Source organism: Lampris incognitus, chromosome 11, assembly GCF_029633865.1.
Source record: "Lampris incognitus isolate fLamInc1 chromosome 11, fLamInc1.hap2, whole genome shotgun sequence".
Classification (NCBI taxonomy): Eukaryota; Metazoa; Chordata; class Actinopteri; order Lampriformes; family Lampridae; genus Lampris; species Lampris incognitus.
In genome coordinates this window covers 18,630,155-18,654,393 of record NC_079221.1, presented here as the reverse complement: position 1 = coordinate 18,654,393, position 24,239 = coordinate 18,630,155, and the positions used below count along the sequence as shown (strand labels likewise).

The following is a 24,239-nucleotide window of genomic DNA, read 5'->3' as shown; positions in this document are numbered from 1 at the left end:
CCTGCAGCCACCACACAGTCCTTGGCAGGGGGAGGCCAGACCCTACCAGGAGCCAAGCTCCAGACGCCATAGCTCTTGGGATCATTGGCACATTCAAGCTTCTCCATCACGGCAAGGTGGCGATCCAGGAGAAGTCACACCTTGTGAAGGTGCAGCAGCCCATATCATTCATTGATTGATGATTAGGCCAATTCCAATGCCTCCTACATTGATTTTTTTTTTAATATATATACATCGATTTTCTTTTTGTGCAGTAGATTAGCCAGACTGGCTCAGAGCAATAAAGAAATTGGACCAGGCCTTCTGACATCTGCTAGAACTGCCAGTCTGCACTTGCACACATACATTTTTTATATAAGTGTTAATAAGCATTAGGGACTTCAAGGCTCTGTCTCCATTTCTCCCTTCTTCTCTTTCCTCCTTGATTTGGTCTCTACTTTTCCCTCATCCCTCATCCCTCTTGTCTTTTTCTGTTTTTAATAACCCCTCCCTCTTGCATCTTTTGCTCTCGCTCACTCTCTCCCTCTCCCCCTGTCCCTCTCCCCTCCCTCTCTCCTCCTCATCCATTTGCCCTCCTCTTCTCTCCCCCAGGTTTACATTGACAGCCCACAGTCTGTTTCAGATCAAGCGTCAGCTGGACAAGCTGGGAGAGCTGATCTTGAAAGTTACCTATGAGAGTGATCCCATCCCTTTGCAGAAGCCCCAGATGGATGACAGGGTCAAATTCCTCATTTACCACCTCATCAAGAGGTACACCCAGTACAACAGCGCTACGCTATGTAACGAGACACCAGAAAATTCAGCAAAACAAAAGGAAGCATGACACAGTTCTACCCACATTAAAGATCCCGTCCAACAGCAGATTTATGTTGTGTCTCCGAAACCACGTGACCGATGACGACGACTGTTGATTCACATCCTCAGCAATAATACAACACATTCTTACAAATGAAACAAATTGAAACTGTCGTGCAATGCATATGCAAAAGTTGGCACATGAAACAGCACATGGCACTTGTGTCTACCCGAATCGTTTACCAAGTAAACTAAGCACTATGTGTACATAAAACATGGCAAACTGCTAAAACACATTTTTTTGCATGGCTAAATCCAAATGTAAATGTTAGACTGAGACAACTCATCCCCAGCAAGCAGTGTTACAACAGCTTCTGCCACACTATCAGCCATCGTTTGATCATCAGCTGATAGGGATTCAACATTATACCTTCAACTCCATTTAAACAGTTTTCCCCACCCTTGCCGTTGCACAATATGTGTTGCACAGTATATGGCATGCCGGGAAGGCCAAATGGAGGGCACCCATTTTCTATGAAATGGGAATGTTTAGTTTTAATTTGTGAATTTTAATTTCTAAGTGTGGCACGGTGGCACAGTGGTTAGCACGGTCACCTCACAGCAAGAAGGTCCTGGGTTCGAGCCCTGGGGTAGTCAACCTTGGGGGTTGTCCTGGGCTGTCCTCTGTGTGGAGTTTGCATGTTTTCCCCATTTCTATGTGGAGTTCCTCCTGGTGCTCCAGTTTCCTCCCACAGTCCAAAGAAATGTAGGTCAGGTGAATGGGCCATACTTAATTGTTCCTAGGTGTGACTGTTTGTGTGTGTGTGTGGGTCGGCCCTGGGATGGACTGGCAGCCTGTCAGGCGCGGATCTACGGGGTGGCAAGGGGTGGCAGCTGCCACCTCTGGGACACAGTCTTGCCACCCCATTTATAAATCAGATGATGTGTTTTTAAAGTATATTTTATGTACATGCATGGTGAAGGTCAATGAGACCCGCACCAAACTCATCTCAAACAGAAGTCACCGATTTAGAACCCCCCTCCCCCTCTCAGGCGCGGATCTACAGGGTGGCAAGGGGTGGCAGCTGCCACCTCTGGGACACAGTCTTGCCACCCCTTTGCCACCCCAGGAAAAAATCTCTAGATCCGCCACTGTGGCCTGTCCAGGGTGTCTCCCCTTCTGCCGTCCAATGACTGCTGGGATAGGCTCCAGCATCCCCGCAACCCTTGGGTAGGATAAGCGGTTTGGATAATGGATGGATGGAAGTGAATTTTTAGTGCATGTACATTTGTATTTCATACTTGTAGCGACATTACCTCAGAGAAATTATTACTCTATTTTTGCTGGTCAGGGTCTTTAATACAAACCAAAGCAATACCAAGCAATACAACACAACATGACACAACACACAAGACAATACAGCGCGACACAACACAACCCTAATTCCTTAAAATGACTAATCACAGACACAAGTGGATTGCTGAAATATGGGGGAACATGTTATTTTGTTGACAGTTCGTTCGTGGTGGAGAAACAGCCATGCATGCCCACTCACCCCCAGAAACCCCTCATCATCAAGACTGGAGTGCAGTTCACCACCAAAGTCAGGTATTGTTATCTTGTGTATATTATGTATTATGGTGTCTTTCTTTTTTTTGTGAACTGGCAGTATTTTATTAATTTTAAACCTGTTTTTTATTCATAGTTGACATATGTAAAGTGTCCACCAATGTTGTTGTTCGATTACTGTTTTAAATTTTGATAAAACACTTTAAATTCTGTTTTGATGGATGAAATACATAAAAAGTTTACCATGCTTGGTGTCTCATACTTAACTTTCCTGTGTATATGTCTCTCAATTTTATTCAAATCACCACTTATTGTAAGTTTCAACAGGCTGCTTCTGAACATTGTGTGTATTATTCCATCAAATAGTAATACCATAAATTGATACGGTTTTCACCACATTATTAAAATGCAAAGACCACGTTTGATTAGAATAGCATTAAAAAACCACCACTCTCTCAAATAATGCTCAATCAGTCCATTTGATATAAGGTAATATTATATTATAAGTGAAAATGAATGCTGTCTCTTCTTGATTTAGACTCCTGGTGAAGCTTCCAGAGGTGGATTACCAGCTGAAAGTGAAAACAACATTTGACAAGTGAGCTCCATATAACCTTTATAGATTTTATTTTTTATTTTATTGTATTTCTTGGGTGGTGACACTCCATCTTATGTCCTTTTAAATTTTCAAAAGTTCAAAAATTTGATTGATTTAGATTGTGTTATTTGAGCAATATTCTCTTGTGTGTGTGTGTGTGTGTGTGTGTGTGTGTGTGTGTGTGTGTGTTTGTGCACGTGTGCATTGCACGTGTGTGTCTAGGGACCTACCCCCTGGCAGAGTGTGAGTATGAAGAACCTCCGTTCAGGAAGTGTTTTTTTGGTTCAGCGCACTATAGCGAAGTTATTGAGGTTAAAGGACGACAGCTGTGATGGGAACACTTCACCTTAACACAGATATGCTTATAGCTGAACTATATACAGTTCACAATATCTTAAATGGAACTACATTTCAACTTAAGTCGGACAAACGATAAACTACCACACTATGGCTATATCAGCGTTTACAGAATATTGTTAAATTTTGAAACTGTTAGGTCTACTTACAGCTGCCGTTCACTAGTTCACAAGCAGATATGACTGTGTCCTCCAAAACATTAATATTTCATAAACAAAAGTCTTTAGTTACTTAACATCTTTATCAAAATTGAGAATTTTTTTAGGCTACATCAACAATCGTAGTTGAGTCATCGTAGTCATTTTGAAATAGAATTTATTCTCTGAAAACATTTTAAGGTTTTTTTTTCTGAGTCCAGCTAAATTTTATTTAACTCAAAGATTTTTATTTCACTGCTGTTAGACGAGAACTGTGTAATTCTAGTTTTCATGTTTTAACTTTTCACTTGAATAAGAGATTTACATGCTTGTTTCATGTTGTTACTAATTTATAAAGCTCAGTGGCCTTCTTAAGTACACAGTCATTAACCTCAAAATGAGGCTGGCCTCTTTTATTATTGAAAATCTGTTTTGTTTTTGTTTGTTTTTTTGCAGATATTAGATAATTATCTGAAAGTGTACAAGACACCTAACCCTCACGTCGATAATATAATGTACACCTAGAATAAAGACTAAAGACCAACAAAGATTTGTTGCTATTTGAAGCATTCGGATTGGTGCAAAATCTTCTAAATCGATATCAGATTTTATTGCTAGGCTTTCACCAAACGTTCAGCATGTGTCCCTCAGCTGCAGTGCTTAACAGGATATTCACATTTAGGTTTATCACAGGTTGTTTCACAGCAGCTTAGATATTTTGCTGTCTCTTTTTATCCTCAGAAATCGTCAGTTTTTCATCCTGACAAACAACACTAAAGCAATGGACATCGAGGATTCATCCAATGGCTGCCTGTCAGTGGAATTTAGACACCTGGTAAACGCATCCATTTAGTAAAGTCTTTTATTCATACTGACAAGAGGGAAAGGTTGGGGGTGTCTGAGTGGCTTGGCGGTCTATTCCGTTGCCTGTCAGCATGGGGATTGTCAGTTCGAATCCCCGTGTTACCTCCGGCTTGGTCTGGCTGCGGGTGGGAAGCCAGAAGTGGGTATGTGTCCTGGTTTCTGCACTAGCGCCTCCTCTGGTTGGTCAAGGCACCTGTTCGGGGGGCGGGGGGAGAGGGAACTGGGGGGAATAGCGTGGTCCTCCCACGCGCTACCTCCCCCTGGCAAAACTCCTCACTGTCAGGTGAAAAGAAGAAGCTGGCAACTCCACATGTATCAGAGGAGGCATGTGGTAGTCTGCAGCCCTCCCCGGATCGGCAGAGCGGGTGGAGCAGTGACCGGAGTAGCTCGGACGAGTGAGGTAATTGGCCGGATACGGTTGGGGAGAAAAAGGGAGAAAAAAATCAGTTTACCCTGTTTATCCTTCAAATGGTTAGACAAAGGGATACCTTCCTCAAAGCCGGCTTGGTAGTTTTTGGAGGAAAGGGCACAATGGTTTCTGATCACTTCCCCTGCTAAGATTTACCTGGTCAAGTCTGATTTACCCGGTCAGTCTGTAGGATTTGAACAGGCAAACGCGGACAGCCTGCCTGTTTTACAGAGCTAATCTCTCACCAAACCATTGATTTAAGTTTGACTGCATCATTTTTGTCCTTTTTATGTAGAATTATGAAATAAAGCCCTTCCTAGCCACTGTCACTGCAGTGTTTCATGAGTGATTTTTTTTTTCCTGTCTCCATTATCTGCGATTGATTTTGAAGTTTACTGACATTCAGCTTCTGTCTCATAGCAGCTCAAGGAGAAGAAATATATCAGTGGTACAAAGGGAAATGAGGTGAGTGTGTTTTCCAACACCCTCTTGTCTTACAGAATATTGTGTTGTGAATGAGGTAAAAAATAAATAAATAAATGAAGGTTATGATGCACAGTGGGACTTTTTTGGGCTTTCAATAACTCCGATGGGCCTCGTGATGCTTATCGGTGCCTCAGCCTTGTTTCATTACAACGGCCATGAATGCATTCTTTGTGCAGTGTAGTTGAGAGGCAAAGAGACGAGGTGTGCCACTTCATCCAAAAGTGTGCTTAAATATGTCTTGGCAATGTTCCTATGTGATTAAAGTAACAACCAGAGGTCAATGCATTATCAAGAGCAAGATGGCATCTGGACGCTGCTTGGCATCCTCCTCATCATATATTTTATAATTCTATTATAATTATGTTATCCTCTTTCAATGTTGTATTCTGTAAATGGTGTAAACACAACATCCATTGCACATTTTCCATCTTGGGAGAGAGAACCCTCCTCTGTTGCTCTCCCTGAGGTTCCTATTTTTTCTCCGTTAAAGGTTTTTTTTTTAGGGAGTTCTTTATCTGATGCGAAGGTCCAAGGACAGGATGTTGCGTTACTGTAAAGCCCCCTGAGGCAATTTGTGATATTGGGCTATACAAATAAAATTGACTTGACTTGAATATAATCAGTTAATTTCACAACATGAGTAAAAATATTTGGAGCAAGGCCACATATTTTCAGCTACCCCCCAATAGATTTTATCTGGGGCTTTTAATTTGACGCTGTTGGGTGAAAACATTATTAATGAGTAGAAATAAAAGGTGTTTTTAGATAGATCTAAGCGACTGTCAGATTTCTCAATCAGATGACTATTTGATAGACTTACCTTACAGTGTATGGCCAGTAGAAGTCAGAGGTTAAAGCATTGCCGTTCAAAAAGGATAAATTGTTGATAATTATGTTTGTGTTCCCAGGGTCTTCTCTCGGTGACGGAAGAACTTCATTCTCTCAGCTTTGAAGCTCATTTCGTTGTGCAGGGTCTGGCCATTGATCTGGAGGTCAGTTACAACAGGAAGCAGGTTTAGATTTCAATTTATGTTCGGGGAAGGGGAGAAAGGGGGAAGGGTGGCCCAGTGGTTAGCGCTGTTGCCTCACAGCAAGAAGGTCCTGGGTTCGAACCCCAGGCCGTCCCAGGTCCTTTCTGTGTGGAGTTTGCATGTTCTCCGTGTGTCTGCGGTCGGTTTTCTTCGGGTGTTCCGGTTTCCTCCCACCATCAAAAAGACATGCATGTTAGGGTTAATACTCCTGTCTGTGCCCCTGACCAAGGCAATGGACAGAAGAACTGGGGTTGGTCCCCGGGTGCTGCAGGGCAGCTGCCCACTGCTCCTAGCTACACAGCTAGGATGGGTTAAATGCAGAGAATAAATTTCATTTGTAAGTATGTATAAAATGACTAATAAAGCGCATTCTATTCTGTTCTAAATGGTTAGTTGCACATTGGGTCGGGGAACCATTTATGTGTGTGTGGGGGGGGGGTCAAGGGATTGTTCCTAAGAATTTAATTTAAATTCTACACAATTTCCCCATATCAGAAACACTTTATTCATTCCCGAGGGGAAATTGGGTAAATTTCCGTATCCACTTTTACTTTTCATTTCTTGTGAGAAAAGCAAGAAGACTTCCGGTAATGGTGGCTGAGGAGTAGGTGCGCTTCACTCTCCCTCCCAAACGCATTTCGAATTATTACATCTTAAACTGCGCTAGCTTGCTAAAAACATGAGCCAATCGAAGCCTGAAGGTAAACCAGTAAATAAGAAGTCAGAGAGGAACAAAAAAGACCCTGACATGTCTAAAGTTGAAGCTGTCATCGACCAGACTACTAGCATGGCTAATGGCGCTGTGAGCATGGCTGCCATTGTCAGCCTGCTTGAAACCCACAAGGAAGCTCTCTCTGCAGAATTCAAGATGGCCATCTCCCCACTGGAAAACAAACTCGACATGATACAGCTAACGGTAACTGATCAGGGGCAGCGGATCACCTCTCTAGAGACAAGCGCTGTATCTACCGACGATCGCCTGAAGGCACTGGAAACTAAGTGCAACGAACTGATGACCAGTAACGCCAAATTAAAAGCTAAAACCGCAGATCTCGAATCCCGGAGCAGACGCAGCAACATCCGCATCGTTGGGCTCCCAGAATCGGTCGAGGGTCCACAACCAACCGCTTTTTTCTCCGAATTCCTGCACCAGCTCCTGGGGACTGAGATCTTGCCCAACCTCCCCGAACTTGACAGGGCCCACAGGTCACTGACAGCGAAACCAGGACCGGGCGAAAGACCGAGGCCTGTCATTATTCGGTTCCACAACTTCTAAACGAAAGAGAAAGTGCTCCGCGAGGCCCGGAGAAGACGAGCAGAGCCAGGGTCAGAGCAGAGCTCCGCTATCAGAACAAGCCGATCACCTTCTACCAAGACTACAGCCCTGATGTGCAGGAACAGCGGGCTCCCTACCGTGAAGTGATGCAGCAACTCTACCAGCGTGGTCTCAAGCCCAGCCTCCAGTACCCAGCCAGGTTGATGATTACGACGGGGAACGGAGACAGGGTGCGGCTTTCGTCTGTGGATGCAGCTAAGAAATATCTTTTGAGCAGTCACTCGTAAATCAGCTCCATAAACCAGGCACTCCACGTCGCTCCGATACGGTATGTGGCTAATGGTAACGCGGTAGCTAAACGGCTAATTGGCTGACTCGCTAGCTTTGACATGCTAACATAGCTAACGTTGGCTGGCTCGGGCAAGTCTTGGGCTAACGCTAGCGTTAGCATTGGCGTTGGCTGGCGTGCTGCTGGCTAGCTAACGGTGGCTGGCCAGCGGAACACCGCCAGACGCTAACGTCACCACAGACTACAGATCGGTTCTTACCCACGCTACTGCGCATACACTTTTGATGGAGACTTCGTTGTTGTGTTTGGTAACAGCGTTTTTTTTTCTCAAATCCAAATGTTTCATGTTTTTTTTTACATCATATTTGGGACTTGAGCTCACGTATATGCGGGTTTGGCCGCTTCCAGTTCCAATCAGAATCGCGACCACACTGGACTCTGAACAATGCACAGCTGACACCGCTGGACTTATTATGTCGGTAACGTTACTTTCTCCTGCCTCTTGTTTATTTGACCAACGTTACAGGTTACTTAACGTTAACATGTTATTACTGACTGCGCTTAAAGGTTCCATGCTGGTTCATATGTTGCTTTTATTTTTCTTTCATTTCTGATCACTGTTGGGCTACGTTACTTGTAAGTACACAGATGGGTGCTTCCGTGCCTGATGTTAATGCTACACCCAGCACAGTTGACTGGCCATATTTAGTTTAATATTTGAGAAAGGTATGCTTGAGAAGGGATGTCAGAACCGACCATTACAGTCTTTTTTTTCACTTTCCCTCTCTTCATACATAATGTTCTATGTTTTACATTTCTCTATACAAAGGTTTAAGATGGGAATTGTTTTATTTCATTGGGGAGGGAGATTAACTTGGGAAGGATATGTTTATCCAGGAAGGATTGTATCCAGGGAGATACGTAAGCTTGCAGTTTCCTGCGGGACTGGGGCCCCCCTGGGGTGAGTATGTGTGTGAGTGTATGATGCGTGTTGGTCCCCCTTTTGCCCCCCGCCTTTTTTGCCCCCCCCCCTCTCAGCTCAATTTCAGATACAGGTACGACTTAGGGAACCGTGTCAGTGAGTGGTAGAAACATCCGCTTCATCTCCTGGAATGTTAAAGGGATGAATACTGCCATCAAAGCTAACAAGGTGACCACTCACTTGCAGCATCTTAAAGGTGACCTTTGTTTTTTACAGGAGACACATATCCGCACCTCAGACATTTCTCGAATCAAAAGATCATGGATGGGACACCTGTTCCACTCAGATTTCTCTGAGAGAGCTAGAGGTGCCGCAATTATTATAAACAAGAATGTGGCTTTTGAACCAGTCACCACCATAGCCGACACCAATGGTCGTTATGTTATAGTGACAGGTAGATTACAGAATACTCCCGTGGTCCTGGCCTCACTGTATGCTCCAACCTGGGATGACGACAAATTCATGTCTAATTTTTTCTCCTCCTTACCTAATATCAATGATCACTATATTATTATTGGTGGGGACTTCAATCAGGTTCAGGATACAGTACTAGACAGGTCATCCTCCAGACTCTCAACAATGTCAAAGTCCGCCAACATTTTGAAATATCATGCTGAGCAACTGGGCTTAATAGACCCTTGGAGAACTAAATTCCCCTCCAACAAGGTTTACTCATTCTTCTCACACGTTCACCACACTTATTCACGGATAGATTCCTTTTTACTTGATAATAATCTAACTCACAATGTTCGCTCCTGTGACTATCACAGCATAGTTATCTCTGACCACGCCCCCACATCTGTAGAAGTTAACTTCCCTCATAGCAGACCACCTTCCAAACCATGGACATTTAATAGACATTTATTAGCTGAGCCGGATTTTTAAAGCTTTCTTGTTACACAAATTCAGGTCTTCTTTGACATAAATGACACATCAGATGTTAGTAGTGGCACACTTTGGGAGTCCTTTAAGGCGTGCCTCCGCGGACATATAATTTCATTTGTCTCCCATTTCAAGAAGCAAGAACATTCAAAATTGATAGAAATTTCAGATGCAGTACGAGAACTGGATAGACAATACTCACAGAACCCCTCTCCAGCTCTATATACAAAAAGGCTTCAACTTCAATCGCAGTACGATTTACTATCAACCGGTCAAGTTGAGAGACTCCTCCTACGTACCAGACAGCGCTTTTTCGAACAGGGAGATAAGCCAGGAAAACTTCTTGCATACCAAGCACGTGCGGAAAGTACATCCCTGCTGATACCTAAAATACAGTCACACACTGGCAAGGTCACAACAGACCCTATAAAAATTAGTAACGTCTTCTCTGAATACTACTCTAAATTATACTCATCCGAGTCATCACTGTTTGACTGGGACAACTTGAATCCTCTAGATCTATTGACTCTTCCCCAGGTGGATGACTCTAGCGAGCTGGGCACTCCCATAACAATTCTAGAAGTTAAGGATGCAATAAAGTCACTACAAAGCAGTAAGGCACCTGGGCCTGATGGCTACACCACTGAGTTCTATAAAACCTTTTCAAAAGTACTCGCCCCAATCTTAGTGAGGGTCTACAATGATGCCTTCTTAGTAGGCTGTTTGCCCTCTACTTTATCAGAGGCTTCAATTGCACTGCTGCTCAAAAATTCTAAGGACCCACTCCTCTGTGGCAGTTACAGGCCGATCTCTCTTCTTAATGTGGACTTAAAAATACTGGCCAAGGTTCTGTCGTGTCGTCTCCAAAAAGTCGTGCCGGCTCTGATTCACCCCGATCAGACGGGTTTCATCCACGGAAGACAATCCTTTTTTAACACTAGAAGGTTGTTTAATATACTCTTTTCCTCCGCCACCGACTCACCTGAAATAGTGCTCTCCTTGGACGCGGAAAAGGCATTTGACAGGGTGGAGTGGGGGTACTTGTTTTACATACTTGAAAAATTTGGTCTAGGTGCCAATTTTGTCTCTTGGATAAAAGTCCTGTACTCCTCCCCTGTAGCGTCGGTCTATATTAATGGCACTAGATCAAGCCAGTTCTCACTCTACCACGGCACCCGCCAAGGTTGTCCATTATCCCCATTATTGTTGGCCTTGGCCGTGGAACCACTAGCCCTTTGACTCCGTGGAGAGGACAGATTTAAGGGCATTACACGGTTTGGGGTGTCTCATAAACTGTCCTTATACGCTGACGATTTGCTGCTCTACGTTTCCAACCCACTGTCTTCCATTCCCGTAATCCTGAACATTCTGGAACAATTCAAAAAGCTTTCTGGATACAAACTTAACCTCCAGAAAAGTGAATATCTACCTATTAACCCTCCCGCGGAGAGACTCCCCCAGGCTCCATTTCCCTTTAGACGAGTCACCGAGGGATTCAAATACTTAGGAGTCTTCTTCACCAAATCTTGTACTGAGCTATTCGCAAAAAATGTCCAACCCCTGTTAGATCGTCTTAGGTCTGACCTGTCTAGGTGGTCCTCCCTCCCTCTATCTCTTTCAGGACGCGCAAATCTGATTAAAATGACAGTTGCTCCTCGTTTTCTTTATGTGTTCCTCCACGTCCCGATTTTCATCAAGAAATCTTTTTTTTTCTACACTCAATCAGATGATTAACTAATTTCTGTGGGGCAGTAAAAGGGCACGTATCAAAAGCTCAGCCCTTCAACTCCCCAAGTGTGAAGGTGGTCTGGCCTTGCCAAATATCCGCTACTATTACTGGGCGTGTAATATCGGTAAGATTCTCTTCTGGAAAACCACGGCGGCACAGGATAACCTGCCTCTCTGGGCACAGATGGAGCTGGCCTCAACACGTCTCTCACTCTGGTCGGTGGTCTGCTCGCAGTTACCCCCCTCAGCTAGAAAAATATCACAGAACCCAGTAGTCACAAACACTTTAAGGATCTGGAACCACTTTAGGAAGCAGTTTTGCCTGCACTTTCCAACGGGTCTAGCCCCAGTATATAGAAACCACCTCTTCTTACCATCTTGCTCTGATCCAGTGTTCCAAATTTGGTCAGAAAAAGGACTATTAACCATCTACAATCTCTACGCTAATGGTGTTTTCTCCTCCTTTGCAGAGCTGTCAACAAAATTTAACCTTCCACACACCCACCTGTTCCGCTTCTTCCAAATCAGGCACTTTGTTAAAAACCAGTTCCCACAGTTCCCTGGTCGCCCACCAGAAACACAGTTAGACTCGTTTCTGTGTCCAGACGCTAGTCGTAAGGGTCTCATCTCAATCCTATACAATAACATACTCAGACTAAACCCAACTCACCTAGACTCCCTGAGAGCCGCTTGGGACCAGGACCTCGGGACCACTATGACAGATGAACAATGGTGGCAGGCACTAGACCTTGTACACACTTCTTCTACACTCACTGGCCACTTTATTAGGTACACCTTGCTAGTACCGGGTTGGACCCCCTTTTGCCTTCAGAACTGCCTTAATCCTTCGTGGCATAGATTCAACAAGGTACTGGAAACATTCCTCAGAGAGTTTGGTCCATATTGACATGATAGCATCACGCAGTTGCTGCAGATTTGTCCGCTGCACATCCATGATGCGAATCTCCCGGTCCACCACATCCCAAAGGTGCTCTATTGGATTGAGATCTGGTGACTGTGAAGGCCATTTGAGTACAGTGAACTCATTGTCATGTTCAAGAAACCAGTCTGAGATGATTCGAGCTTTATGACATGGCGCGTTATCCTGCTGGAAGTAGCCATCAGAAGATGGGAACACTGTGGTCATAAAGGGATGGACATAGTCAGCAACAATACTCAGGTAGGCTGTGGCATTGACACGATGCTCAATTGGTACTAAGGGGCCCAAAGTGTGCCAAGAAAATATCCCCCACACCATTACACCACCACCACCAGCCTGAACCGTTGATACAAGGCAGGATGGATCCATGCTTTCATGTTGTTTACGCCAAATTCTGACCCTACCATCCGAATGTCGCAGCAGAAATCGAGACTCATCAGACCAGGCAACGTTTTTCCAATCTTCTATTGTCCAATTTTGGTGAGCCTGTGCGAATTGTAGCCTCAGTTTTCTGTTCTTAGCTGACAGGAGTGGCACCCGGTGTGGTCTTCTGCTGCTGTAGCCCATCTGCCTCAAGGTTCGACGTGTTGTGCGTTCAGAGATGCTCTTCTGCATACCTCGGTTGTAATGAGTGGTTATTTGAGTTACTGTTGCCTTTCTATCAGCTCGAACCAGTCTGGCCATTCTCCTGACCTCTGGCATCAACAAGGCATTTTCGCCCACAGAACTGCCGCTCACTGGATATTTTCTCTTTTTCGGACCATTCTCTGTAAACCCTAGAGATGGTTGTGCGTGAAAATCCCAGTAGATCAGCAGTTTCTGAAATACTCAGACCAGCCCGTCTGGCACCAACAACCATGCCACGTTCAAAGTCACTTAAATCCCCTTTCTTCCCCATTCTGATGCTCGGTTTGAACTACAGCAGATCGTCTTGACCATGTCTACATGCCTAAATGCATTGAGTTGCTGCCATGTGATTGGCTGATTAGAAATTTGCGTTAACGAGCAGTTGGACAGGTGTGCCTAATAAAGTGGCCGGTGAGTGTATATGTGCAAGACACAGGTTATTGCAGTGTAAGGTTTTTACATAGAGTCCACTATACCAACGCTAGACTAGCTAGGATTTATCCAGACAGAACAGACTCATGTAACAGATGTAAACAGTCTCCAGCTGATTACATACATATGTTCTGGTCATGTCCGCGGCTTGCTGAGTTCTGGACAAAAATTTTTGATACATTAAGTACCGTCTCGGAGACAGTGATAGACCCTGTCCCTCTCACTGCCCTCCTTGGAGTTGCCGAATCCCAACCTATGTTTCTTAAGGCCACAAACCAAGTTATTGCATTTACTACTCTACTTGCCCGAAGGCTCATACTTCTTAAATCGACCCACTCTTCCCCTCCCACTCACAATAGCTGGATTCAGCAGATACTACACTGCATCAAGCTTGAGAAAATTAGATACTCATTAAAGGGTTCTCTACAGACATTCCTTAAAACTTGGCAACCCCTCTTAGAACACATTGACACCTTAACTATCAATGAAGAAACTGACTGATCAGAGCTGACCCCAACCCCCCCTCTTTTTTATTATTCATTATTCACTCTTTTCATGTTATCCTTATTTTATTCCTTTTAGTTTACCATCTCTCTTCATTTACCATGTTTTCTCTCAACTCTCTTTAGTTGCCCCCCCCTTTTTTTTTTCTCCTCCTTCCCCTCTCCCTTGAAATGAATGTGTGTGTATGAATGTGACCCCAGGGGAACAGGCGGGATAGTGGGCAGGGGGGGGGACTGGAGTGGAGGGTGGGGAAGAGGGTTCATGGGATGGGTGATGCGGTGGGGGGGTTCGAGAATTGGGTGGGCTTGCTTTGAGGGATGGGTTTTTGTATCACTAGCAAGACAATTATAACACTGTTGTTTTTATTGTTCCACTGCTAACACAATCATTCTTAATTCTACTGTATAACTGTATACATGCACTTGCCTTCCTGTGTGAAAAGCAATAAAATTATTTTGGAAAAAAAAAAGAAAAGCAAGAAGAGCAAGATCTAAAGTGTGTTGGGTGATTTTTTTTTTTTTTTTGGAAGTCAAGATCGTCTTGGGGTTTGAAAACTTGCTTTTTTAAGTTTTTGGTCTAACACTTGCACCCAGCACAAAAAAATAAATAAAATCAAACTCATACCAAAAAAAAAAATAATAAAAAACTGAAGACAGATCTTCTTGTCCTCCGTGGTGGATATGACAACAATTGCTTTGTGATTACTGCAGCTGGTATTCAGTTTACCTCAGCTCCACACAACAAGCCAAACCTGTTAAAGGAAACATGTTGGTTGGTGCCTCCAAAATTAAATGAAAATGGAGCATAGTGAAAGACAAGAGAAGGAGAGGGGGTGGTCGAGACTTTACAAAGTTGGACATTTTTACAGAACATATGTGGAATGGATTTGAAAGATTCCTGGACTCTGAAATCCCTGCTGAAAGGCAGCAAAAAGTGTTTATATCGTGCATATGAAACAAGATTTGCCAGGATGAAATGTCCTCAGGGTTTATGCTTATGATTTAGGGGAACACATTCATGATGTATCTCATTTGTTGTGCATGGATCCTTTTTTTTCCCCAGACATGTTCTCTTCCACTTGTGGTCATTTCAAATGTCTGCCAGCTTCCTGGTGGTTGGGCATCAGTCATGTGGTACAACCTTCTGACAGATGAACCAAGGGTGAGCCAAGCCTGTAATATCTTTATAGAGTCATGAAAAGTACTTTTTAACTAATTTCCATTATTATGATTATGATTATGCATAGAAATATCTGTGGGTGGTGCAGTGGTTAGCGCAGTCGCCTCAGCAAGAAGGTCCTGGGTTTGAGCCCCAGGGTAGTCCAACCTTGGGGGTCGTCCCAGGTTGTCCTCTGTGTGGAGTTTGCATGTTCTCCCCGTGTCTGCGTGGGTTTCCTCTGGGTGCTCCGGTTTCCTCCCACAGTCCAAAGACGTGTCGGTCAGGTGAATTGGCCATACTAAATTGTCCCTAGGTGGGAGTGTGTGTGTGTGTGTGTGTGTGTGTGTGTGTGTGTGTGTGTGTGTTGGCCCTGTGATGGACTGGCGGCTTGTCCAGGGTGTCTTCCCGCCGCCATCCAATGACTGCTGGGATAGGCTCCTGCATTCCGTAACCCTGAGTAGGATAAGCAGTTTGGATAATGGATAGATGGAACTATATATCTGCATATCTGAACATTGCATATTTAGTATGTGTAAAATGCTGACTACTGCAAATTCAATATACATAAAATCATACAGGTTATGGTAGAACAATAAACCCAGGGAGTAGTATGCAAGGCATACTCAGAAATGTGGACGTATTTAGACTGAAACGCCTATTGTGTCCTCTTTCACCTTTTTTCTCTCTCAATCCCTTCCATCCAAGAGAAAAGCTCTCTCTCTCTCTCTCTCTCTCTCTCTCTCTCTCACACACACACACACACACACACACACACACACACACACATTGTTGATAAAACTCTCAGTTACAGCGAGATGGCCTCCCCTCTTTCACTGGTCAAAAAGATTTACCTAATTCCTGTAATTCCTGTAAATTAATAAATGTACATCTCCACTGCAGGTGCACTTCATGTAAATAGGTTGCAAAACAGCAATTTTACATCAATTAACATTCTGCAGCTCTTGACATAAATTCAGAAATGGCATCCTATTTTTCCATGTCACATAACACATACCTCACCACAGCACCACCCCCATGTTCACTAAGTTTCCCCTGTCTTGTCTGTAGAATCTGGGGTTCTTTGGAAACCCACCTCGGGCAACTTGGAGCCAGCTGTCTGAAGTCCTCAGCTGGCAGTTCTCCACCTTCGCCGGACGGGGCCTCGACAGGGAGCAGCTCACCATGCTGGGAGAGAAGCTCCTCGGTATGTCAGCCAGCTGATTTTTAAAATGATTGCTTTTGGTTGACAGCTGGGTTCCTGCATTACCAATGGGGGGGGGGTGAAGGTGGTGACAGACATGGGCACAAGTCCATGAATACTGGGATGGCATCCAGCGCGTTACCTGTGCCCCTGTCCATAAAGTTAGTGGTTGTGTCAGGAAGGGCATCTGATGTAACATTTTGCCAAATCAACCCTTGGTTGAGGCCCCATACCAGATTGGTCAAGGCCCGAGTTAACAATGGCCACCAGTGGTACCAGTGGAAACTGTAAAGTCCACTGTGGTGACCCCTGAGAAACAGGGAATAAGCCAAAAGAAGACGTTGAAGGTTGCTTGAAATCATCTAAATGAGGGACAACTTGTGAACAAACTGGGCAAGAAACTTGATAGGCATGTGACTGGCCTTGTTTTACACAAACTTGAAGTCAGGCTTTTTACTGCTACCCAGACAAGACTCGCAGGATAACATTTGCAGTCTGATCACCATGTGAGAATAGTCTGGTTGACAAGGCTAGACCACCCAGATGCACTCAATGCTATTAACTAATATGATTTTTTTTCAAAGTGCTGATTGTCAAGCCTTAAAATGAACTCAATGCCATATATCTCATTGTATGTAGGTCAGGAAGCCTCCTATGGGGACTGTCAAGTTTCCTGGCCCAAGTTCTCGAAGGTAAGTTGACTTTTTCAGTGCTTTCAAACTGCAGAACCGCACATGGTCTTTTTTCAAATATGATCATGCCACCTAGGAACCAGAGCACTCACAAATTCTATGCTCCCCGCCTCACTGATCACCATTTTATAGTGAACATTATGCAACAGTCCCTTTGACTACCCATCCTGTCAACTGCCTGGTGTGCAGAGTTTAATTTATGTCACATGGTAACTGAAATACATTAAAAATGACAAAAATATGCAAATTTGTGTGCATGGGTGACAGAAAAGTGTTAGCAGCATTATGGAGAATTTTGAGTCATCGTGATTCAACAGAGCTGGGAAGGTTCAGTAAACAGATGCATTATCATGACAACATATTTATACTGATATTAATGAGATTATTGAAAATGTATACCGTGTCCACACAAAACTCTAGATTGCGTTTATCGAGTCTGGATGGCAAAAAAAAAACACACCAAAAAAAAATCACAAATCAAATTCAAACCATGTTCATAGGTGGTTTGAAATGCGGTTCATATAGAATCTTTGACATGTGTCCGACTCTGGCCACTTAACTCAAATTTCAGGGGGGCGCTCCAGTGGCTCACCTGGTGGGGCACGTGCCACATGGGGCTGAGTCCTTGCTGCAGCGGCCTGGGTTTGGGTCCGGCCAGGCCCTTTTTTTGTTTTGTTGATATGCTTTATTAATTTTGCTTCATGTCATCCCCTCTCTCTCCTGCCTTTCCTGTCTCTCTCAACTATCGCTGTCAATAAAGCTGAAAAATGCCAAAAAAAAACATCCTTAAAAAAAAAGTGCTGCAAAGAGGCCCTGGCCTACAAATCTTGATATAGGAAAACATATTTCTTTGGTACAGACCCCAACAAATGTCACATCCTCATGATTTTCTCCAATGAAAATTAAAACTGATGCAAAAAGGATCATTCCCACTAATTGTGAATCATATCGCAATCTTAATATCTGTCAAAATAATCGCTATATGATTTTTAAAAAAAAATTTTTTTTACTGTATCATGCAGCCCTGCTTCAAAGCCAGAATAGGTGTGGTGGAAGAATACTGAACAAATCTCATTTATCTCTATTTCTCATTCCTTCTCTAAGGAGAATATTCCAGGGAAGCCCTTCAGTTTCTGGATGTGGCTGGATTCCATCCTGGAGCTTATTCGTAAGCACTTGCTGCCAGTCTGGAATGACAAGTAAGCGATCCAAGCCTCCGCCATCACCCCCTGACCTTCTCCTTCGAAAATCTCTGTGGAAGATGTAGCTCACACACACTGACCCACTAAGAGCACCTTAATCTCTAATAATAAGAGCGTAAGAGAAAGTCATCCTGTGATATTAAGTTGTCAAGGTAAGGGGTTTTTCTTGGTTCTGGAGATGATATGAGTTCAACACCGAGGTGCCTCTACCCTTGAAGTCAGACAAGGAAATTGGATTCACTCTAAATCAGTTCAGACCCGGTCCCCAACATTTTTATATGGATTTAAAAAAAACATATAGGCATATGTAATGCCAAATACTATAGCATAATCACAGTATATCGGTCCAACAGAAACTTAGAAGATAATGTTAAACAAATCTTTTCATCACATTTTGAACTTGATGATAGGCTGTGTCAGCAACTCTGATGCTTAATTAAAACATAAAATCTCTACACGGAGGAAGTCGGCAGTGTAATAAACAACACATTTAGTCTTTTAAGCAGTTTGCTGACATTCTAATCATCAATTAATTAATGAGTCTGTTTTTATTTTTCACTGAGGGCACCAGTAGAATTAGTAATACATTGATACACAGTTGGTGTATTAGATACCCCCAGGATGTTCACATGTGACAGAGCGAAGTGCTTGGTGAAGAAATAAAGGTAGGACAGAAAGTGATTGTTTTGTTGTTGTTTTTGTTTTTTTTTTGTTTTTGTTTTTTGTCTGTTCCCGGTAGCTACATCATGGGTTTTGTAAGCAAAGAGATGGAGCGAGTGCTACTGAAGGACAGAGGGTCCGGGACCTTCCTGTTACGCTTCAGTGAGAGTCACCTTGGAGGGATCACCTTTACCTGGGTGGAATATGGTGACAATGGTGAGCACTTACTGGTTAGCTTTTATTTTACTGGACTTGTTTTATGAATTGTGAATATTCTTTAACAACGTTTTAGTAGTGGTAAAAGGATAAAGATCATCCAGGAGGACGAGAGAGAGATCCAGAATAAATGTTTTCACAACTTGTATTATAAGTCTGTAGCTGTTACCTTTTAAGCAGTCATGATTGGCTTTCCTGTGATTGTCTTAATTTTAAGCCCCTTAATTTATGTCTCATGCAGAAGGCCTATTTAGTAATGATAAACTATCAGGAAGACTTAAAAACAAAATAGATTTTGATCCAGGTCTGCTCCATTTTAACTTATCTGATTGACCGTCCACTATATTGTGTTCTAGTGGGCTGCAACTCGTAATTTTTTTTTTCATGACAGGTGAGGCAAAGTTCAATTCAGTGGAACCATACACCAAAAGCCGCCTTAGTGCTCTTCCATTTGCCGACATCATACGAGACTACAAAGTGATCTCAGACGGGGTGGTCCCTGAGAACCCGCTGAAGTTCCTCTACCCGGACATACCCAAAGATGAGGCCTTTGGTCGGCTTTATAACAGCCCTCAGAACAAAGGTAAGCGGGGCCATATTTTGAAGGTTATGCAAAATGCCATTCAGAGCACAGCCACCTTCCTCCATCTGTCGTGCATATGAAATGGAACGGTCCGGTCCGGTAGGACTTTGTGAGGGGAGGGGAGATCGGTTTGACTAGTCAGTCGATAATGGCAAGCCATCTTCAGAAGGATGTGGACATCGATATGTTATCGGGGTTTTTTTTTTCAATTTGGTCATAGAAAATCGCTCGTCTTGTCTCAATTTTGCGCTTTCATTGGGCATTTTTTGTCGGTGTATCCTCACCAATACAGGACGATGTAACTGAAAAAAAAAGTATTGTATTTATCAGACGGAGAAAAACATTTGTATAAACACAAAAAGAAAATTTGTCCCCCCCCCCTTTTTCTCCCCAATTGTATCTGGCCAATTACCCCACTCTTCTGAGCCGTGCTGGTCGCTGCTCCACCCCTTCTGCCGATCTGGGGAGGGCTGCAGACTACCACATGCCTCCTCCGATACATGTGGAGTCGCCAGCTGCCTCTTTTCACCTGACAGTGAGGAGTTTCACCAGGGAGACGTAGCGTGTGGGAGGATCAAGCTATTGCCCCCAGTTCCCCCTCCCCCTTGAACAGGTGCCCCGACTGACCAGAGGAGGCACTAGTGCAGCAACCAGGACACATACCCACATCTGGCTTCCCACCCGCAGACACGATCAATTGTGTCTGTAGGGATGCCCGACCAAGCTGGAGGTAACACGGGGATTCGAACCGACGATCCCCGTGCTGCCAGGCAACGGAACAGATCGCCACACCACCTGGATGCTCCAAGAAAACTTTGTTTTTTGCAAAATTTCACAACATGGTGTTAAATAGATGTAAATGAAGTAGAGATAAAAGAGGCAACAAGAATGAAAATATATATTTTTAATTTTGTGAGAACTTTAAGACATTTGGTCTAAATTTTTAACGTGTGTTGGTGCATGTGTTTGTCATGGGCAAACTAGATTGTAGAATACTTATCTCTGTCATATGAATCTATGTTTTTACTTGTTTTGTTTTTTTAGCTGTATTGTAGTGTGCTAATACCTCTTCTGTACCTTCTCTATCTTTTTCAGTTGCTCCATACCTTTCAGCTAGCTTGATCCCCATCTCTGAATTGCGGTTAGTATGCTACACTAGAACTTTGTCGTAAATTTGACACTTTGTCAGTTTCCTTTTTTATTGTTGTCATGATATGTTATCATCAGTTCATATAGTGGCATACACTGAACATTGAACATATCCACTGAAATGAGCAAGATACCACCTGATTAAAGGGCAATGCACTGGTTGTTGGACTCTGGCACCACAACTGGTGAGAACATTTCCTCCTTGGGGTGTAAAGTATATTGAGACAGACAAAAAAAAAGTATCAATTACAAAACGATTCCATACTCGCCAACTCCTAAGTAAAAAAATTTTTTTTTTAAAAATCACAAAAACAATGTAGGTGTCCTTGTCTAATAGCCTAAGAAACAATGTGGCCTGTTAAAACAGAAATTTCTTCTTCATGCCATCACAAGAGCTATGGTGAGAAAAGATACCGTCGGCTGCGTACGTTTTTCTCCTGATTTAAAATGGAAATGATCATGAACAATGATAATATGCTCTAATCCAAGTCCTTTGTTGAGTTGGGTCTTTTGTTAGTTAAGTTCGTTAATCAACATATTTCATTATTGCTCATCCCGGACACACTTGGTAACAATTTACCTGGATGTAAAGCACATACAATGTTTGCAGCTTAGCTGTTTTTTTCCCCTTAAAAGGTTTTTTTTTTTACCCCCCCCAATTTTTCTCCCCACTTATATCCCACTCTTCTGAGCCGTCCTGGTCGCTACTCCACCCTCTCTGCCAATCCGAGGAGGGCTGCAGACTACCACGTGCCTCCTCCAATACATGTGGAGTCGCCAGCTACTTCTCTTCACCTGACAGCGAGGAGTTCACCAGGGGGTTGTAGCGCATGGGAGGATCATACTATTCCCCCCAGTTCCCCCTCCCCCCCAAACAGGCGCCCCGGCTGACCACAGGAGGCGCTAGTGCAGCGACCAGGACACATACCCACATCCGGTTTCCCACCTGCAGACAAGGCCAATTGTGTCTGTAGGGACGCCCGACCAAGCCGGACTGATGATAAGGTTTTCCTTGTGGAGTTTTTCCTGATTCAGATTTAGGGTCCAAGGATAGAGGGTGTCGTATGTTGTATACTGTTGTATATTGTAGTGCTTGTAAAGTCCTTCGGGACTACCTTCTGAATTTGGGCAATACAAATAAACTTGACTTATTAGGATGGAATTTTCACAGGTGACATGGTTAACAAAATCATAAAGCTGTTTAGTTTTCTGAAGTTTTGTGTGAAAAGTGTGACGAAACTTCTCAAAAGTAAACGAATACATCCCTATTTTGTATGTGTGTGTGTGTGTGTTTGTGAGTGGGGGGGGGTCATTCTCTTTGGTAGCATCCCTTTCAAAGCAAAGCAAATCAACAATAAAAATCCCACACATGATACTAACACATCCCTCATCCTGTAAAGATTTGTGAACTTTTGTAGCCGGTCTAAAGCAATTACTCCATTGACCTTCTCACCATCTTGTTCTAGATCTAATATCGACGCCACACCTCCCTGCCAGTCACCTGAACCCCCAATGACCCCTGGACAGTTTCATATGCTCAGTCAAGACCTCTGCTTAGACTTTGATACTGTAAGACTACATACCTTTCCTTTTAGTGGATTCTTTCACCCTTCTTTTACAAATCTTTTATTGTATTGAGTGTGATTTATGCGACTCAAGTCAAATTCTTTACATGTGCAAAACCTTTTGGCCAGTGAAATTATTTCTAATCCTAATTCTGACTTCAAGTTGCTTTAGTGTACCTTTAGTTGTACTGTGTGTGAGATTTTAATATGGATGACTCAGCAGCTATTGTGTCCCTAGCATTTGCAGTTTTTAATGCCGTTCTCTGGTTGCTGAGCCACATGACACCAAAAAGGGGTTTAACAGTTTCATGAAAAAGTTGTAAACTTTTGCACAGCTTTGGTTTTAAACTTTTTAGGTAATAGTTGAAAAGTATGCAATTTCCCCCAGAGTTTGATCTGGATTGTAAAAGACAAAATTACCTAGCGGTTTGTTTTTCTTGAGGTTTTGAGACCACACTAAAATTGTGCACCGTCTGTGAACAGTCCACATTAACTTTACTTTTCTTTCTTGTTTATAGATGAGTCCTCCATATTCAGAGTAAAAGCAAGATACGCCATGGATACTGATGTCGTCCATCATTCAATGTCCTAATCTGTTGATAAGCAGTGACCTAAATTCAGATATGTAATTGATGTCCAGAATTTTAGCTCTCTTGTAAGATAGTTGTGTGTTTGCCATCTCTTTTATTTTTAGTTTTTTACAGATTTTGCATGTTATCCATTTAGTGGTGCTTTTAGAAAGTTTGCCTCTCTTTTGGTCTTTGGCTTTTTGTTATTCCTCAACAATAACTAGCCGTGTTTTTTGTTTTTGTTTTTTCCATCTCAAATTATTGATCGAGTGTCTATGAAACCAACCCATTTAAGTGATTTTGACATATGAATGTTACTACAACTCTTTCTTCATCTACTGTGTTAAATATGAATTTATTACTTTATTTCATACACTGTCATACCTGCACTATTTACTGGCATCAGTTGAACTTCATCATTGTATACATTCCTTTTTGACTATGTTTAAGAAACTGGCTATTTAAATAGCATAAGGCTCGTTTTATTGTATACAACTGTTGCATTTAGCTGCTTGGATTTTTTTCCCTATGTATGTATCAAAACTCTGCTACTAATTTTTGAAATATAGGCAGTTACTTTTGTCACAACCTGCATAAACATAAAAACATTTTATAACAGGATGTATGTCCTTTTTTTTTTTGCAGTGATATGCACAACAAATAAACCATATTTTGCCATGTCTTCTATAAATTGTAGGCTGTATTACATTTATCAGTCAAATGATCAGTTTCTTGCCATGGTAGCATCCAGTGTTTGCTGGTCTTCCAGGGTGAGGCTATTCCAGAGCTCAGGTTCATCAAGATGATCTGTCATGTACTTCATCATCTTGTTCAATGACATAGTTGCCCATCCCTGGCTATTCTACCTCTGCCTCTGCCTAACCTAATGTCAGACAGCTAATTGTTGGTTGACTTGATAGCTAAGATTTAATGTTAGGTTACCAACTGCCTAGTTGTGGGGTCAATGCTATGCAGAGATAATGTTATATTTCAAGTGCTCATTGATTTAACTAGGAAAGTTAGCCAAGTTACTTAGCTATCTGTTAGCTAATGTTGACTAAGCATTGGCTTGCTAACTAGCTAGCTACCATTTAAACAGTTCCGACTTAAAGGTCTGCGCAGCTTCAAGTGCCGAACAAAGTTGGACAGTGTGATGTCTCTAATTTTTGAACCGCATGTTCTGCATACTGCTACTAATTTTTTCTTTTAGAGAACCATGGCCTCAAACTTGGAGATGCTGACTCTCATCCCGGCCATTTCACACTCAGCTGGAAACCTCCCCAGTGCATGTTGGAGGTCGCGTTCTGATGAAGCCAACAAAACCACATCATCTGCGA

The 24,239-nt window shown here is 43.0% G+C and overlaps 1 protein-coding gene across 2 annotated transcripts in view; it reads left to right on the top strand.

Annotated features, from left to right (window-relative positions):
- Positions 1–23,573, top strand: part of stat4 (signal transducer and activator of transcription 4) — a 38,266-nt gene extending 14,693 nt beyond the window's left edge. Inside the window, exons 9-24 of one of the 2 annotated variants that reach the window (XM_056289054.1) lie at positions 592–750; positions 2,312–2,404; positions 2,904–2,963; positions 3,186–3,206; positions 4,199–4,292; positions 5,154–5,195; positions 6,125–6,208; positions 14,970–15,068; positions 16,134–16,269; positions 16,906–16,958; positions 18,063–18,157; positions 18,900–19,036; positions 19,428–19,619; positions 20,715–20,760; positions 22,235–22,337; positions 22,852–23,573. In XM_056289054.1, coding sequence (XP_056145029.1) covers positions 592–750; positions 2,312–2,404; positions 2,904–2,963; positions 3,186–3,206; positions 4,199–4,292; positions 5,154–5,195; positions 6,125–6,208; positions 14,970–15,068; positions 16,134–16,269; positions 16,906–16,958; positions 18,063–18,157; positions 18,900–19,036; positions 19,428–19,619; positions 20,715–20,760; positions 22,235–22,337; positions 22,852–22,875 — 1,438 coding nt within the window. In that variant the 3' untranslated portion in view covers positions 22,876–23,573. Of the gene's footprint in view, positions 1–591; positions 751–2,311; positions 2,405–2,903; positions 2,964–3,185; positions 3,207–4,198; positions 4,293–5,150; positions 5,196–6,124; positions 6,209–14,969; positions 15,069–16,133; positions 16,270–16,905; positions 16,959–18,062; positions 18,158–18,899; positions 19,037–19,427; positions 19,620–20,714; positions 20,761–22,234; positions 22,338–22,851 lie in introns of both variants that reach the window. The other variant, XM_056289053.1, reaches the window with a different exon arrangement.
- Positions 23,574–24,239: the final 666 nt, after the last annotated feature.